At 37.7% G+C, this 17,067-nt stretch overlaps 1 protein-coding gene across 9 annotated transcripts in view; it reads right to left on the bottom strand.

The window, feature by feature from the left end:
• Window positions 1-17,067, bottom strand: part of ABI3BP (ABI family member 3 binding protein) — a 291,620-nt gene that overhangs the window by 18,188 nt on the left and 256,365 nt on the right. For all 9 annotated transcript variants that reach the window (XM_013974409.2, XM_013973792.2, XM_013974524.2 and 6 more), the window contains 2 exons: window positions 14,315-14,524; window positions 9,559-9,667 (listed from right to left, as the gene is read on the bottom strand). In XM_013974409.2, coding sequence (XP_013829863.2) covers window positions 9,559-9,667; window positions 14,315-14,524 — 319 coding nt within the window. The remainder of the gene's footprint in view (window positions 1-9,558; window positions 9,668-14,314; window positions 14,525-17,067) is intronic.

A 17,067-nucleotide genomic window follows, 5' to 3' on the forward strand; every position in this document is an offset into this window, starting at 1 on the left:
GGAGATGATAGAATTTCAGTTGAGCTACTTCAAATCCTAAAAATGATGGTGTTAAAGTGCTGCACTCAATATGCCAGCAAATTTGGAAGATTCAGCAATGGCCACAGGACTGGAAAAGGTGAGTTTTCATTCTAATCCCAAAGAAAGGCAATGCCAAAGAATGTTCAAACTACCACACAATTGCACTCATCTCACATGATAGCAAAGTAATGCTCAAAATTCTCCAAGCCAGGCTTCAACAGTACATGAACCAAGAACTACCAGATGTTCAAGCTGGATTTAGAAAAGTCAGAGAACCAAAGATCAAATTGTCAAATTCCGCTGGATCATGGAAAAAGCAAAAGAGTTCGAGAAAAACATCTACTTCTGCTTTATTGATTATGCAAAAGCCTTTGACTCTGTAGATCACAACAAACTGTAGAAAATTCTTCAAGTGATGAGAATACCAGACCACCTGACCTGCCTCCTGAGAAATCTGTATGCAAGTCAAGAAGCAACAGTTAGAACCAGACATGGAACAACAGACTGGTTCCAAATTGGGAAAGGATTATGTCAAGGCTGTATATTGTCACCCTGCTTATTTAACTTATATGCAGAGTACATCATGCAAAATACTGGGCTGGATGAAGCACAAGCTGGAATCAAGATTGATGGGAGAAATATCAATAACCTCAGATACACAGATGATACCACCCTTATGGCAGAAAGCAAAGAAGTACTAAAGAGCCTCTTGATGAAAGTGAAAGAGGAAAGTGAAAAAGTTGGCTTAAAACTCAACATTCAAAAAATGAAGATAATGGCATCCAGTCCCATCACTTCGTGGCAAATAGATGGGGAAACAATGGAAACAGTGAGACTTTATTTTTTTGGACTTCAAAATCACTGCAGATAGTGACTGCAGCCATGCAATTAAAAGATGCTTGCTCCTTGGAAGAAAAACTCTGACCAGTCTAGACAGCATATTAAAAAGCAGAAACATTACTTTTCCAACAAAGGTCCATCTAGTCAAAGCTATGGTTTTTCCAGTAATCACGTATGGACGTGAGAGTTGGACTATAAAGAAAGCTTAGTGCTGAAGAATTGATGTTTTTGAAGTGTGGTGTCAGAGAAGACTCTTGAGAGTCCCTTGGACTGCAAGGAGATCCAACCAGTTCATCCTAAAGGGAATCAGTTCTGAATATTCATTGGAAGGACTGATGCTCAAGGTGAAACTCCAATACTTTGGCCACCTGATGTGAAGAACTGACTAATTGGAAATGACCCTATTGCTGGGAAAGGTTGAAGGCAGGAGGAGAAGAGGATGACAGAGGATGAGATGGTTGGATGGCATCACTGACGTGATGGACACAGGTTTGAGTAAGCTCTGGGAGTTAGTGATGGACAGGGAAGTCTGGTGTGCTGCAGTCCATGGGGACACAAAGAGTTGGACATGACTGAGACTGAACTAAACTGAACTGAATGATCCAGTAATCTCACACTGAGTGTATATCCTAGGAAATGAAATCATTATCTTAAAAATATATCTGTATAAAGTAAAAATAAAAATTTAAAAAAATTAAAAAATTAAAAAAAAGAACCTAAAATATATATATATCTGTATATATATATATCTGTACTCCCATGTTAGTGAAGTAAAGTCGCTCAGTCGTGCCTGACTCTTTGTGACCCCATGGACTGTAGCCTGCACCAAGCTCCTCCGTCCATGAGATTTTCAAGGCAAGAGTACTGGAATGGGTTGCCATTTCCTTCTCCAGGGAATCATGTTAACAGTAATCATGGTAACTCCCATGTTAACAGTAGCATTATTCACTCTAGTCAAGGTGCAGAAATGAGTGTCCATTGATAGAAGAATGGATAAAGAAATTGTGAGATTAAACACACAGCTAAGCCTTGAACAATGTGGGGGATTACAGGTGCCAAGCCCCCAATCAGGTAAAAATCTGAGTTATTGGTATCTCTGCCTCAAAAATGAAGGGATTGATAAATGATTCACCCAAGGGCCGAAACGGAAACAGTTTGCATAGAATCAGGACTCAAACCCTACTTCTTTTGGTTCCACATACTGTGATCTCTAACCAAAAAAAAAACTTTAAAGATTTGTAAAGTGAAAATATAAGTACTGTGTTGAAAAAAATCCATGTATAAGTGGACCTTCACAGTTCAAACTCACATTGTTCAAGAGTGAACTGCAGGTATGTATGTGTATACACACACATACACACACACACAATGGACCATCATTCAGCCTTTAAAAATAAGTAAATCCTGCCATTTGCAACAACATGAATAAACCTGGAGGGCATTATGCTATGTGAAATAAGCCATGTGATAAAGACCAATCATGCATGGTATCACTTATATGTGGATCTTTAAAAAAAAATGTTAGATTTACAGAAATAGAATAGAAAAGTGACTGCAGAGTCTGGGGAAATAGATGTTGGTAAAAAGGGTTCAAACTAGTTGTAAGATGAATAGGCTCTGAGGATCAAAAATATAATGATAGTTGAAATACTGTATTGTATAATTGAAGTTTGCCAAAAGATTATAATTTAAATGTTCTTACCAGTTATAAAAAATAGTAAATATGTGAGGTAATAGATATATTAACTCATTCAAGGGAATCCTTTCATAATGTATATGTATATCAAATACAATTTTATCAATTATAATACCTTAAAAAAGTTGAAAAATGAACAAAATTATTGAAAATGGTTGCTTCTGGCAAATAGAATTTGAGAATAGGAATGAACTGCTTTGTAGTATTTGAGTTTTAAAACCAAGGACATCTGCTTCTGACAAAAATGAAAATTAAATTTGAAAAGGTATTTCTAAGACCTGCTTCATCAAAATGAGTATCTAAGTGGAGTACAGTCTGGGTGACAGCTGCAGTCAAGATTTTGGGCCTCATGGAGGGCAAGCCAAATAAATAGCACCCCTGGCAGAAGCCATGTCTGATTTTTCCCAGACAGTTATGGATTCAAACAAAAACCATCTTCTCAGTTGCCCATCAGGAGGCAGCATGGCACTGTGGTGAATGTCATGAGCTCAGGGGCCAGAAAGACTTGGGCTCACAGCTGCACTAATGTGGAACCTTAAGGTAAGTAACTTAACCTCTCTGAGCCTCATATATAAAAATGAGCATCATGGAATTTGTGGGGATACTATTAAATACAGTAATTATAACCTCCTAAGTGTATAAAAGTATCTGTGAGTTTCTTAAGAGGTTTACATGAAATGATGCATGTAAATTTAAGGTACCATGCACATAGTAAGTCCTTATAACTATTCTTTAATATTATATTTATATCCCTAAAGAATTTTTTAAAAATTCTTGGGGAATTTGAGGAACCCTACCATAGAACTCTCAAGGCAGAACTATGTCCACAAACTTGTGTTTGTAAAGGTGATAAGAGATGAGGAAGCTCCACCCTTTGGGATCTAGTCTGAGGCTAACCTCCAGGTCGGGTTAGGGCAGACACATCTTTCTGTCATCTCCCTTCCTCCTCTTCCTTTGCTCCTCTCTATAATGATTTCCCCCTATTTTTACCCATCACATGGAGCTGAATTATGATTTTCACTATTTGGTAAACTTAACAAAAGCTCATAAACCTCAAGCAACCACTTTTTATTTAGAAAGGCCACCCGGTAGCTCTTTGCTGGTTTGAAATGTTTTGTTAGCTGATTTACCCCTAGTGTCATTTTGAAATATCTGGGCCCCATTCAGGCTGGATATCAGTCAGAGGGAAAGAAAGGAAAGAGGGGGGCTAGAAAAAAAGAGTAAGGGCAGTGGAATGGGGCAAGGGTGATCAAACCTACCCGTTCTTCAAGGACTTCAGGACTGAAGAAGGGATTTCTGGATACCTGCCATGTGCAGGCATTCTACTGCCTGGGAATACAGCTCAGAAACAAAGGGCAGAGCTGTGGGGATACCGCGAGGATGAAATAAGCCTAAATCTGACAGAAGAGAGTGGAGCAGGTGTCAGGGGTCATTAACCAGTAGGTCCTTAAGGACATTTCTTTGATCTCACATTTCTGTAGAGGGACACACATTTCAGATCTGGGTTGCTCTCTAATACTGAAGTGTTATTAAGAGTATCTTTCACCCCCTCCCTAGATACTAAGGAATTGAAGTGCAAAGTAATAAAAATAATACAGTGATGTGAAAAGAAGAATTGCTCTCTTTATAGACTAGTGGAGTTCCATGCTCTTTGCGGTTGCAAACCTGAGCAATCAACTCAATTTCTTCTTTCTTTAATGAGGAAGCAATTATTCTTCGGGTGCTCAGACCTACAGTAAAACTAAAAAAAAAAAAAAAAAGACTGATACTCTGGCACCTTATTTTATTCCTTCTATAAAACTGATGAGAAGAGATACTGAACAGTTAATACATACTGCAGAGACTAGAATTTCACAAAAACCTGATGAATAAGGTCATAATGGCCATTCCACATACCTGCTTTGTTCTATCAGATTTACAGTTTACAACAAGTTGCTGCCTCTATTCCAGTTTATTTTTAATGCCAAGATTTAAGTCATATAACATAAACAACAGCCCCAAAACTATCTTTGCTGTCAGCTACAGGAAACTTTGGTAGGTTTTAATCTTGGAGGAAGAGCTATTCTCCAGGATCCTCCCAAGCCACAGACGACAGTAGAAGTGCTTGAGCCAGTTAAGTAAACTTGATTTATCTTAATTACCAGACAGAGTGCATTTTCCATAGGAAATTGCTGGACCACATGTATGTCTGGCACATACAGAGAATTCTTCAGTTTCTTAGCCAAGTGGGAGAGACATGGGCTTATACAAAGAGAAGACTGAGATACAAGGGCTCTGTAAGTGGACAGTGATTGTGTGTCAATCCACATTCCCCAGCCAGTTCATCAGGAAGAACCTGGGCCATCAATGGATTACCAAAATGTGTGCGGAAAATAACTTATCTGAAAAGAAATTGCAGACCACGGACATAGATTCAAAGCAAAAATGGTTTATCAGGACAAACCTACTCACTGTAAGACAGACCCAGGTTTTGGTTTTATTTTCAGTTCCAGATTTCCCTTTTATTCTGTGATGGTTTCAGATAGCGTTAAGATTATGTTATTTTAGATCTGGGAGAGACTTTAAGGTCAATTAGCCCACAGTTCTGGTCCCTTTAAGCAGTGATGCAACACTTACTTTTTAAGTTACAGACTTTATCATTTCTTCTGTTCATGGAACTAAACATAATCATAGTGGTCTTTGCAAACAAAGTAGTTGGCTACAGACAGGAAGACTCTTCTTAATACTTTCTTTTAGTTCAGCAAGAGGCACACCATGAAGTTTCATGGGGAAAAAAAGGAGGGGAAAGTAAATATTGGAGAGTGGGCCAGATGGGTACTGTTTCAGTGGACACAACAGCTCTACACTGTCTTTGTATTTTAGGTGGGGAGAGTGAAAGAAGGGGACCCTCCAGAGAAAGAGCTGGAGTTGTGCTCCCGCTGTTCATCTCTGTTAACAGATCCTGTCACTTGACTTAAACACTTCCGGCTCCCCACAAGCAACCCCTCTGTCCTGTGTACATCTGGTACCCCAGCGGCGAGCAGCCATCAGCAAGGCTGGGCCTGTCCTCACTGTGCTGCCTTGGGAACTGCAGCAGGTTCCCCAGGGCAGCCGAGCAGCTCTGCGCTCTAGAGACAGAAACCCCTCACACCGGTGAGCCGCTGAACTCTACCAGTGGCAGGATCGCTGCTGATGGATAGTCAAAATGGCCATTCCACATGCCTGCTTTGTTCCATCAGATTTACAGTTTACAAGACATTGCTACCTCTATTCCACTTTATTTTTAATGCCAAGATTGAAGTCTCTTACTGCGGGTTATTTTTCAAGCTTCTCCAGAGTAACAACCTGGCTACATCATTAAAAACAGGTGGGAGAAGGTAGCATCGTTGACTGTCTTTTTGGTTCTAGAATAGTGTGTGTATATTTAAGGCTCTGTAGATCTCTTTTCTCCGCCTTGATCATGCAGGTTAAATGTTCTAACAGCAACCTTTATCCCACCCATGTCACTGTTTAACAATTAGCTGCTAATTATGACCTGTTTTTAGAGCTCCTGTTTTTCAGTCAGGACAAATGATGGAAAAGGTGACTAAAAATCAGTTCTTTACATGTGTCTCCTAGAATAGGAACAAAGCTATAGATATTCTTTCAGAAGTTATTATCTTCCAGCTTTTCGAATAGGGAATTCCAGAAGCTCATGGAAGAATTTTAACAGCTATCATTCAGAGTTGGCCTATGTGGGGAATTTACTGTATATTTTGACTCAAAATTTTCCACAAGGGATGAAGTGTGATTACAGTCATTCTTTATAGCTAATAAAACCACCTGTTAACTGCATCCTGGACATACTTCCTCTTTATTTTACAGGGTGTCTCTTATTTGCATTAATCTTGGGTTATGATTGGGGCAGAGAAGATACAGTGGTAAGGAACCTTGCCTTTACAATGTAAGACAGTATGAAAACAGTTTGTAACAAAAGAGCCAACAAGCCCAAATTGGGGAACTTGCAATTTTATTATGCCTGCTGTAGCCTCACTATCAGTAGTAACTTTGAGGACTAGTATTTTACCTAAGTTGTGTGCATGGAGGTCACAGGGGTCCTCCTTAGAAGGCATATTGATAGTGGACAGGAGAGACAAGTAAGAGACACAGAACAGTGGGACAAAGGTGAGTGGTTGTATCTGAGTCTAAGGCAAATGCCAAGAACAAGTAGCATGAGTCCTACAACAATTATAACGAAACTAGACATGAACCTCATGACTTGACAGGCCCTGTGATTCAGAGTGAAATCCAGTTCAGCCCTAAGGCACTTTTCTCTTATGTCCCCATCTGACCAATTCAATCAGATGCCACAATGGTACTCATGCAAGAAATTAACAAAAAGTTATTTTCAGTTAGATGTGTTCTACCAACTACTCATTACAAGTAGCTTTAATATCAAAATTGATTATTCTAAGTAAAGAAAAGTTAGAATGCAAGCTAAAATGAAAGTCAGAGCAAGTTACTCCCCAGTTACCATGCTTCAAGGTCTCCCCATCACTTGACCACATTCCCTGATCTGGCACAGAAAAGTGAAGGTGTTAAGTCACTCAGTCGTGTGCAGCTCTTTGTGACCCCAGGGACTGTAGCCCGCCAGGCTCCTCTGTCCACAAAATTCTCCAGGCAAGAATACTTGAGTGGGTTGCCATTCCCTTCTCCAGGGGAGCTTCCAGATCCAGGGATTGAACCCAGGTCTCCCACACTCCAGGCAGATTCTTTACCATCTGAGCCAAGATCTGGCATGGAAGGCCCTCCCTAACTTGGCTTCTGCTTCTCTTTGCTTCCACTTCTCTCCACTTTTTGTCCCCCACACGCATGAAAGCAGCCCGTTTTTCACCATGCACAACCACACCATTTCCGCCACGGTGCTGACACGCGCTCTTCTCTCTGGCCTTCCTTTCTCTTACCACAGTCGCCTGACTGGCTCCTGCCTACTCATCACCCCTCAACCTAGGTGTCACCTTCTCCAGGGAGTTTTGTCTTTCCTTTAATTCCCCAGCCTTTGTGACATGCCACCCACTTTGGGCTCCCACTGCCTCTGGTGCAGACTTCTACCTGAACTCTCACCACTCTGTGTACAATAATCGGTCACTAGCGGTCTGCCCCATTAGCCTGGAGCTCCTTAAAGACAGCCCGGATGTTTACTCCTGTTTGGAGGCTGACCAAGCACAGGGCTGACCACACCACTGGCACCAGGTAAATGTTAGCTGAATGCAGACGCAAACCTTTTACAAACAAGTTATGTTTCAAATGTCCCTGGCATAACCGTGTTCTACCTCTGATCATGAGCTAATAGGTGCACTGTGAAACCTGAGAACAGCCTGATTCAGAAACAGAACACAATGAACACTTAGAAATTGGATGCCCTTCAATGCACCTTCTGTGTACTACATGGCTCACTTTTTTTTAGGTGGAATAAAAAGCAAGTTCAGTAAGCCCAAGTCCGCCTATTAAAAAGTGCAAATTAAATGACCTTTACTCTTTTCCTGTTTCTTTAAAATGCATTATGGTAAATATAGGCCTTCTCCCTGTTACTCTGGCTAAGGAAGCAGAACCAAGATCATCAAATGGGCTTTTACTGAGATACATGCTAATTTTGGCCAACCTAATCTCTTTAAGAAAATTAACATTTGCAAAATTTTCCATAGTATGAGTCAAAGCAGAGAACTTTAAGGGAAACAACCCCACACTTGTGGAAAGATGTTACTCTGGCAGTATAGGACTATAGTTTATATACAGCATAGTATCTCTAATGAATTAGATGCTTCCTTTTCCCCTGAAAAGATCAGGAGTCTCCCTGTTGTCAGAGCCAAACAGGCTCTTCTGGTGTCACACTAACACCTCTTCAATTCAGTCAGATGACAATGAGAGATACGAGAAATAAAATATGACCAAAACAAAAAACAAAAAACCTCTGATGCTGAAGTTCCAGGTTTCACCTTCACTGATCTTTTTCAACATGGAGGATCTTCATCAGGTTATGAAATACTTATTCTTGAAAAACTCCTCAATCTGGAAAACTGATCTGTATTTGCCTGGTGTACTGTAACTTAAGATGTCAGGATTTCTTTTTTGTTGTTTTATACGGAAAGCAGGGACAGTTTATCAAATAGTGTGTTGGAGTTTGAGGGAAGAAACTGATTTCCCACAGAGTGAAATCTAGTCCAGAGATGAATTTAGCACTTTGGCTTTATTAAGGCGGTACTTGGCTATATCCATTTGAGAGTCCGCTCGAGTAATACATTTAATGATTTAGCCATGTAAAACAAACACAAGACCAAAACCCTCTCCCCTACTACATTTTTAGAAATGTCTAAGGCTCTTATTTTTCTTGCAACAATAAAATAAACTGATAAATTATTACATATTTTAGATTTAAAAAGGAATCACAAAACTATATAGCAAGATAAACAACCTGGTATCAATGTGTAATAAGGGATGCCAAGAAAAGTTATTATTGAACAATTAATATATGTCCACTTAAACAAAATCTATTCTCATTGGTCTATAATAAAAAGACCCCAAAGCAAAGGAAGACTGTGTCTAGTCTGTAACTATTTTAAGCATTAACTCTTACAAATGTTTACCTACATTCGTCACGTGGCTTGCTTCCCTCCCCTCCTCTTCCAGCACGCCAGCCAACTTTCTGTGCTTCAAATCTAGTTTATACCATCCACACTCCAGTTTTCTCTGGTCTGTAGACTTTTCCTCCTCTAAGCTTTGGTATTTAATATCAATGTTTGATATTAATGGCCTTCCACCTCTCAGTGTCCCCAGCTCTAATGTTAGCTTACAAGACCGACTTGTCAGTTCCTGTATCCCCACCAGTCAGTTGCATATTTGCAAACCGTGACTCCAGGATTCTCTAGTGCTGTGTACAGAAAGCCAAAGAATGAAATGCAAATTAGACCCTCCCTTCGGATGGAAAAGGATGATGTCATTTCACTCCTTTGTTATGATTTTTACGCTCTCAGAATTCACCTTACCTTGTGTCTGGTTTTAGATTTTCTACTGTGGAGAAGGTTTGATTTGTTGTTTGAATGGACTTGTTCTTCCCACTGAATGACCCATTTTCTCTGGATATAACTTCATATTCTGAAAAGCAAAAAGGCCAACAGACACTTGTCTTTATGCTCTGGCAAACTGAATGTTCTTGAAGCTAACAGCCTAAAAAGTCACTCTCATAAAAGTGAGCAACTGAGATGGCAGGCCTGAGACCTATTGATCATACACATTTGCAACTTCTAGATGGAGATTATCAGTTGATGGTGAAGGTCCCAAAGCAGTTGGAGAGTTGCTCATGGACCATTTTTGTTTTCTCTCTATCAGAGCAGGAAAGGCCTGGTAACTGTGTAAAGTGATGACACTCCTGGCGTAGCACTGTATATGGGTAACTTATCATTTTGATATGTAAGTCAGATCTGCCATTGCTGGAAAATCCAGTGCAGTTTTGTAAGAAACATTCTATGAGGAGTGGGGCTTCAGCAGAAGCACATTTCCTGCTCATAGGGCTTTACAACGTAGCTGGGAAATGGTCACTGATGACACGGTACTGCTGTAAGTAACAGTTAAAACCATAGCAGCAAATAACATTTAACCAAATAATGAACTACATTTTCCCAGAGTCCATTATTTTGAACTACAGAAATACAAGATTTTCGTACATACTGCTTATGTAAGTTACTTAAGTCTTGTACATACTGCTTATATATGCCCCCTTGATAATTATCCTTGAATTAAAACAAAACAAAATGAAACTTTATCCTTCAAGTTAGTATAGAGATCCATATAAACTTACCTAAAGTGTAGCTTTCTATGAACTTAGGGCTAATCAAAAGAGAGAGACTTTCAGAGTAAGATAATATAATTTACTAATATGTTTTCCCTGTTGTCAGTTGGGATTTAGTTTAATACATGTGATGAGATCACAAAGAGAATTACAAAAATCAAGCAAAAACCAGCAAACAACCACAAAAGCCCACTCAAAAACAGTTCTGTCAATATGAAGAAATACACAAGTGGTGGGCTTTGGGGAAAGTGGGAAGGTTGTGAGTTACTGGGACTTAAGCTGTTAGCGCTGAGACCAAAGGTAGGAGATAATATTGGACATAAAGCTGAAATTATAGGATAACTCATGGAGACTTATAATCACCAGTTTTAATTTGGGAAGGATCTTTAATGGTAAATTAAAAACATCCAAGATGTAGGACCACCTTTTCAGAATAATTTCCTATGACCATCCTTTTGAAAATTTTAAATTAGACTAGAAGGCAATGGTCATTGTATCTGGACACATGAATGCAGCTTTTAAAAGACTAATGGCTGATATTTAGTATGTCTTCCTCAGACTCTCTGCTCCCAATCTATGTCTCAGTTGACTTTCTATTCTAACAGAGCATGAAAAGAGAGGGAGAAGGAGCATCCTGAATTCAGATATTCAAATTATACTTTTCCCTTCACCCTAAAGGTGCATTTACTAGAAAAAGAAGGGAGTAATTAGAATGGAAGTAAAACTTTTTTTTTTTTTTTAAAGGAAACTGCATGACTTAATGGAAAGAAACAGACCAAGCCACTTGCCTGGATCTCAGTCTCAGTTTTCCCATCTGTAAAATGTCCATAGTGTCTCTTCATAGTGTTACTTATAGGGATTAAAGTAGGAACATATTAAAAGTGCTTAACAGTATTTTGCTTAACAGGTGGTACCTATTATTATTATGTCTTTTATTATTCTTTATTATCCCTGAGTTGTATCTTAAAACTTGAAAATTGGAAAGATTCCAGTTCAAATGCTGATTAGTCATTGAAAGAGAAGTTTATATGATATTCTAGTTGCTTCATCCATGAAAGCAGTCACCTCCAAAAAACATCTTTGTTTGGGTCATTCCTAATGTTTAAATGTTAATTTAAAATGATTTTAGTCCTGAAACTTTGGAGTTTTCAAAATAGATCCAGAAGTTCCCTTCATAATTAAAAAGTTATTTAGAATTTTTCTCGGAATTCTTGTTTTAGAATTCTCAGAATTCTTGTTTTAGAATGTATGCATCTTTCCTTTTTAATTTTTTAAAGTGATAATAGCTTTTTCATAAATGCACCAACATTCTAAAACCCTACCACCAACAACAAAAAAAGTGTGTGTTCATATTTCTTATTTTAAGATAGGGAATTTAAAAAATAGTTTCTTTAAGAGTAAGGATATAAGAAAATCTACAAAGAACTGACACTGAATAGGTGGTCTCTTTTACCCCCCTCAGAGGGTTTTAAACCCCTTATGAGATAATTCACTTAGAAGATAATCATTTATTGGGAAGGTTGGGAACATCACAGTCTGGTCAGTGCAGCATGAAAATAATAATGGTGATATTACTGCTGCCAGTCCTGCTGTTGCTGCTGCCGACACATGTTCATTTAACAGCTTCTAATTTATGCTGCATGAATTCTGTTAAGTTTTACACTCACAACAAACTGATAGCAATGGGAATTATTATTATTACAAATAAAAAACTAGAAGTTCAGAGAGGCTAACTATAGATTCAAGTTGCATTATCTAGAACATACTTACTTGGTCTGGGATTTAAATCTATGTCCACATGCTCTTGACATATCACAAAATGACAGCTTATGACTAACTTAACTTTAAGTTGTCTAAGGATCTAGGCTATGGCCAATCTCTATGGTGTACCTATTTCTACTTTAGTGTAGAAGGGTCATGGAGAAGCATCAGAATTTGGATGTATTTACTAGAGGTGAATACATGCCTATCAATTAGAAGAAAGATTACTGACAGAAGTCAACTAGGGAAATGAAGAATATGTTCCCTCTCTTTTGTTACCTTTCTTAATCCTTCCCTGAAAAACCATTTCTAATGATTTGAGAATTAATCTCTGTATTATCTGAACTACTGGCTTATAAAAGATTATATTTGAAATCAAGTGGTATTTATTGGAAAAAAAATAGATCATCAGGGCATATGGTTCAATGTTTAAACATAAGCTAAATAAATAGTGACTAAATCCTGACTTATTTCTATGTATAAAATATTATTATTATAGATGTGGTCCTTATCCATGAAAATTGTTATCATCAGTCTAGTATCTAGTGAAAGATCTCAACAGCTCATTAACATTTAATAATAATAATGTCAAAACTAATTGGTTAGATAAAGTATATCCTATTTATGATACTTTGAGATTACAGATTTATATCATTTTAAAAAGCTATCATTTATATCATTTTATATCATGATAAAAGGAAAATACAGAAAGGAAAATCCTGCTGTTTTCAAAAGCTAAATCATACCCAAGTGAATGTGTATTAGATTATTAGACATATTAGATTAACCAATGCCAATTTGATGTTCTATATCTTTAAGGGAAGTGAAATTTTTATAAATCGTTTGGTCTTGTGAGAACTAAGTCTCAGACTATTACAGGAACTCCTTATTAGCACTGCATGTGGATTGAGAATTTTAAACTTTTTAATACACGTAGATAATCAACACTTAGAAATTGATTGATTTTTAGATATTGGGATGATAGTACCTACTGGCATAATCCCACGTAAAGAAGACTAGTCAAAACTGCATGAGAAAGGAAATTCACAAAATATGTTTGTTTGTTTTTTTTAAAGGCCAGTTAAGCAAAGATTAGCTGCTGAATTTGAGCAAACTCTGGCAGATAGGGAAGGACAGGGAAGCCTGGTGTGCTGTAGTCCACGGGGTCTCAAAGAGCTAGACATAACTTAGCAACCGAACAACAACAAGCTGCTTACACTGGAAGCTGCCCAGACTAAATGGCTTTGTCTGAGGAGAAATAGCTGCTGTTTTCTCCTTTATTCAAAGAAAACTGTTTGGCAGCTCCTGAACCTCCCCACTGCTCACCTTACCCTGTGTACTGCCCTCTACTCTCTCTGACAGCCTCTCAGTGGGCCCCTCTGTTCCACCTGCCCACCTTGGGCATAGTAAGCAGGACACACATGTACTCACATTCTTTGCTTCATCCTCTAGCTGATCTGGGTGGTTAGTCATCCCACCCTCCCCTCTTCTCTCTAGTCTGACTCTCTTGTTCACTATGGAAAATTAAAATCTCACATAACAAATTCAAAGAGTGACTCAGAGTTTCTTATTTTTCATTATCATTTTTATGAGGAGTAGCAGAATCAAAATTCCCTGTGATGGGCAGAAAATTGACCAGGAATAGAATTTTTAAAAACCATACCTGTGGCTGATTCATGCTGATATACGGCAGAAATCAACACAACCTTGTAAAGCCATTATCTTCCAATTAAAAATAAATAAATAAAAAAAATTCTCATAAAATGACTGAAATAATAATGTTTAGCCTGCTTCAAAGTTCTAGGTCAGTCTAGAAATTGGGATGGTGAAAGGAAAATTGGTTTAAATACTATTAGCAGTGGCAACTTCTCATATGTTATTTGTACTTTCTGGTAATGGAAAGACTAGATATACCTTCACATTGAGAAAAAGTTCTGAGAGGAGAAAGAAGATATATAACTTAAGAGATCTGCTAGGTTAACAGCGAGACCATAACCAGGACAAAGACGATCTTTCCCGTCTTATGACACTTTTGAAAATCATCTGCCGAGAGACAAAAGAACTCTGCAGGGACTTGCTGTTCCTGAGATACATCACCCAGGGTCACAGTCTGACTTGAGGTACCACATTCCCAAAGCATCATCTTATCAATGTTTCCCACCATAGCAACAGTCCGCATGCCATGCTCTTACCAGTGACAGTGTCATTGAGTGGCTTATCCCAGTCCAAGATGACAAAGGAGGGACACCCTTCCACAGTGACAACAGTGAGGTTGGTAGGTGGGTTCTGCGGTGGGCTGGTGGCATTCCCCTCTGTGGCCTCCTCTTTGGGGAATCTCTTCACAGAGTCGGTGATGGAGCAGGGGCTGTTGTCAGGCTTTTGGATATACCGCACGTGAGGACCTAAGAGAGAGAGGACATCGGGCATTTTGTTTTTTTCAGCTTGTAAAAAAGGTGGAGGAGAATTCATAAGTAAAACAATCTGTTTGAGGATATTTGATCTAATACTATAAGCAGATGGATGAGAGCAGTGATGTGGATGGTTTGAATTTGGGAAAATCCAGAATCCTATCTTCGGGATACATGATATGGATGATACTATTGATTTAATTTTCTAAATAGGTTTAGCTTATGCTAATATCCAAAAGTTATTTGGTTTAAACTGCATAATTTATAGGGTACTGGAAAGAGTACTCAAAGGATCTTGGTTTAGTAGTGGGGAATGATTTGCCTTACACTAAAATGTAGTTCTGGTCCTACCAATAAACCTTAAAAGCCAGGCTCAGAAAGATCAAGTGGTTTTAAGTTATTTAATTGCACCGCAGAATAAGATCCAACAATATTTTAAGAATAACAAACATATACAGCACCCAATGGGCTTCCCTCGTAGCTCAGTCGATAAAGAATCTGCCTGCAATGCAGGAGACCTGGGTTCGATTCCTGGGTTCGATTCCTGGGTCAGGAAGATCCCCTGGAGAAGTAAATGGCAATCCACTCCAGTATTCTTGCCTGGAAAATCCCATGGACAGAGGAGCCTGGCGGGCTACAGTTCGTGGGGTTGCAAGAGTCGGACATGACTTGGTGACTAAACCACCACCACAGCACCCAACTAGATACAGGAAGATATTACCCATAATGAGAAAAATAAATCATTTGGAGTCAAACTGGAACTTGCATAGATGTTAGAATAATCAGACAAGGATAATAAAACAGTTATTATCACTATAATCCACATGGTCAAAAAGTTAAAAAATGGAAGATATAAAAAAGACCCAAATTAAATTTCTGGAGATCTTCAAAGAGAGCAGAGAAGAAAAGACATGTTAGGACAACAAAGAAGGATCATGGCAGATTTCTCATTGTAAAGAAAGCAAGTGAGAAGGCAACAGAGAGATGTCCTTATATATTAAAGAACAAAAACCAAAACAACAACAAAAAGTTATCATCTAGAATTCTATAGTGAAAATATCTTTAAAAAAACAGGCAAAATATTTTTTAGACATACAAAAGCTGAAAGAATTCACGACTAGCACACCCAACCTATAAGGAAGATTCACGGAAGTTCTCTAGGCAGAAGGAAAATGATACCAGGTGGAAATATGGCTGCACACAAAGGAATGATAAGCACTGGAAATGGTAACTATATAGGTAAATATACATAATATTTATCTTATTATTTCTCTCTAAAAGATAGCTTATTGTTTAACAAAAATAATTACAATTTAGTGTGATCTATATAACATGCAAAAGTAAAGTAATAGCCCAATAGTCAGGAAAGAAAAGCTGCTACACGAATGTAAAGTTCTTATACTTCACATTCAACTGTTTATGAAGTTGTGGAATATCACTGGAAGGTAGACTGTGAAGTTAAGGACACATTCTATGAACCCCAATTATTCACTAAAATAAGACAAAGTTATAGCTAAGAGGACAACAAAAACGGTAAAATGGAATCATAGAAATATTCAGTCCAAAAGAAGGCTGAAAAAGAAGGAAAGAGGGAAAAGAGAATAGATGGAACAAATAAAAAATAGCAAGATGATAATAGATTTAAACCTAACTATATCATCAAAGAATATTACCATAAACAAAAAGGTCACTTTATAATGATAAAGAACCAATTCATTAGTTTATTACAATCCTAAGTAATTGAGGTCTATGCCTGAATACAGACCTTTACTATACATGGAGCAAAAAAAAAAAAGTGACAGAAGAAGAAAGTAGAAATAAATCTACAGTTAGAGCTAGAGATTTTGGTATTCTCTCATTAACGGATAGAACAAGTTGATAGAAAATCACAAAGGATATAAAAGAATTGCACAATATAACCAAGCAAATTGACTTAATTGACATTTTTATAGAACACTTGTTATGGACTGAATTATGTTTCCCTAAAATTCCTATGTTGAAGATTTAACTTCCAATATGAGAAATCAAACCTGATAATACCTTGAAATAAGGCTTCTGGACTCTAGAACTGAGAAAGAATAAATTTTGGTTGCTTAAGCCAAAGTCTATAGTATTTTGTTTTGGCAGCCCTAGTGAACTAATATAATATTCCACTTAAGACTAGGAAGATATACTTTTTTTTTTAAGTATACACAAAACATACACACCAAGATATACTATATTCTGGGCCATAAAAAAGTCTCAATAAATTTAAAATGACTCAGGAAATAAGAGTATATTCACAACAATGTAGTTATTAATAAAAATCAGTAACAGAATGATCTCTTGAAAATCTTGAAATATTTGGAAATTAAGTAACCTACTTCTAATAAGCCAAAGAAGAAATCAAAAGGAAATTTAAAAGTATTTTGAATAGGGTAAAACTGAATACACAGTGTATCAAACATTTTTAGATGCTGCTTAAATAATACCTAGGGAAAATGTTGTAGCACTGAATTTCATATTTAAAAAGAAGAGAGGTCTCAAATCATCTTGAA

This window comes from Capra hircus, chromosome 1, assembly GCF_001704415.2.
Source record: "Capra hircus breed San Clemente chromosome 1, ASM170441v1, whole genome shotgun sequence".
NCBI lineage: Eukaryota > Metazoa > Chordata > Mammalia > Artiodactyla > Bovidae > Capra > Capra hircus.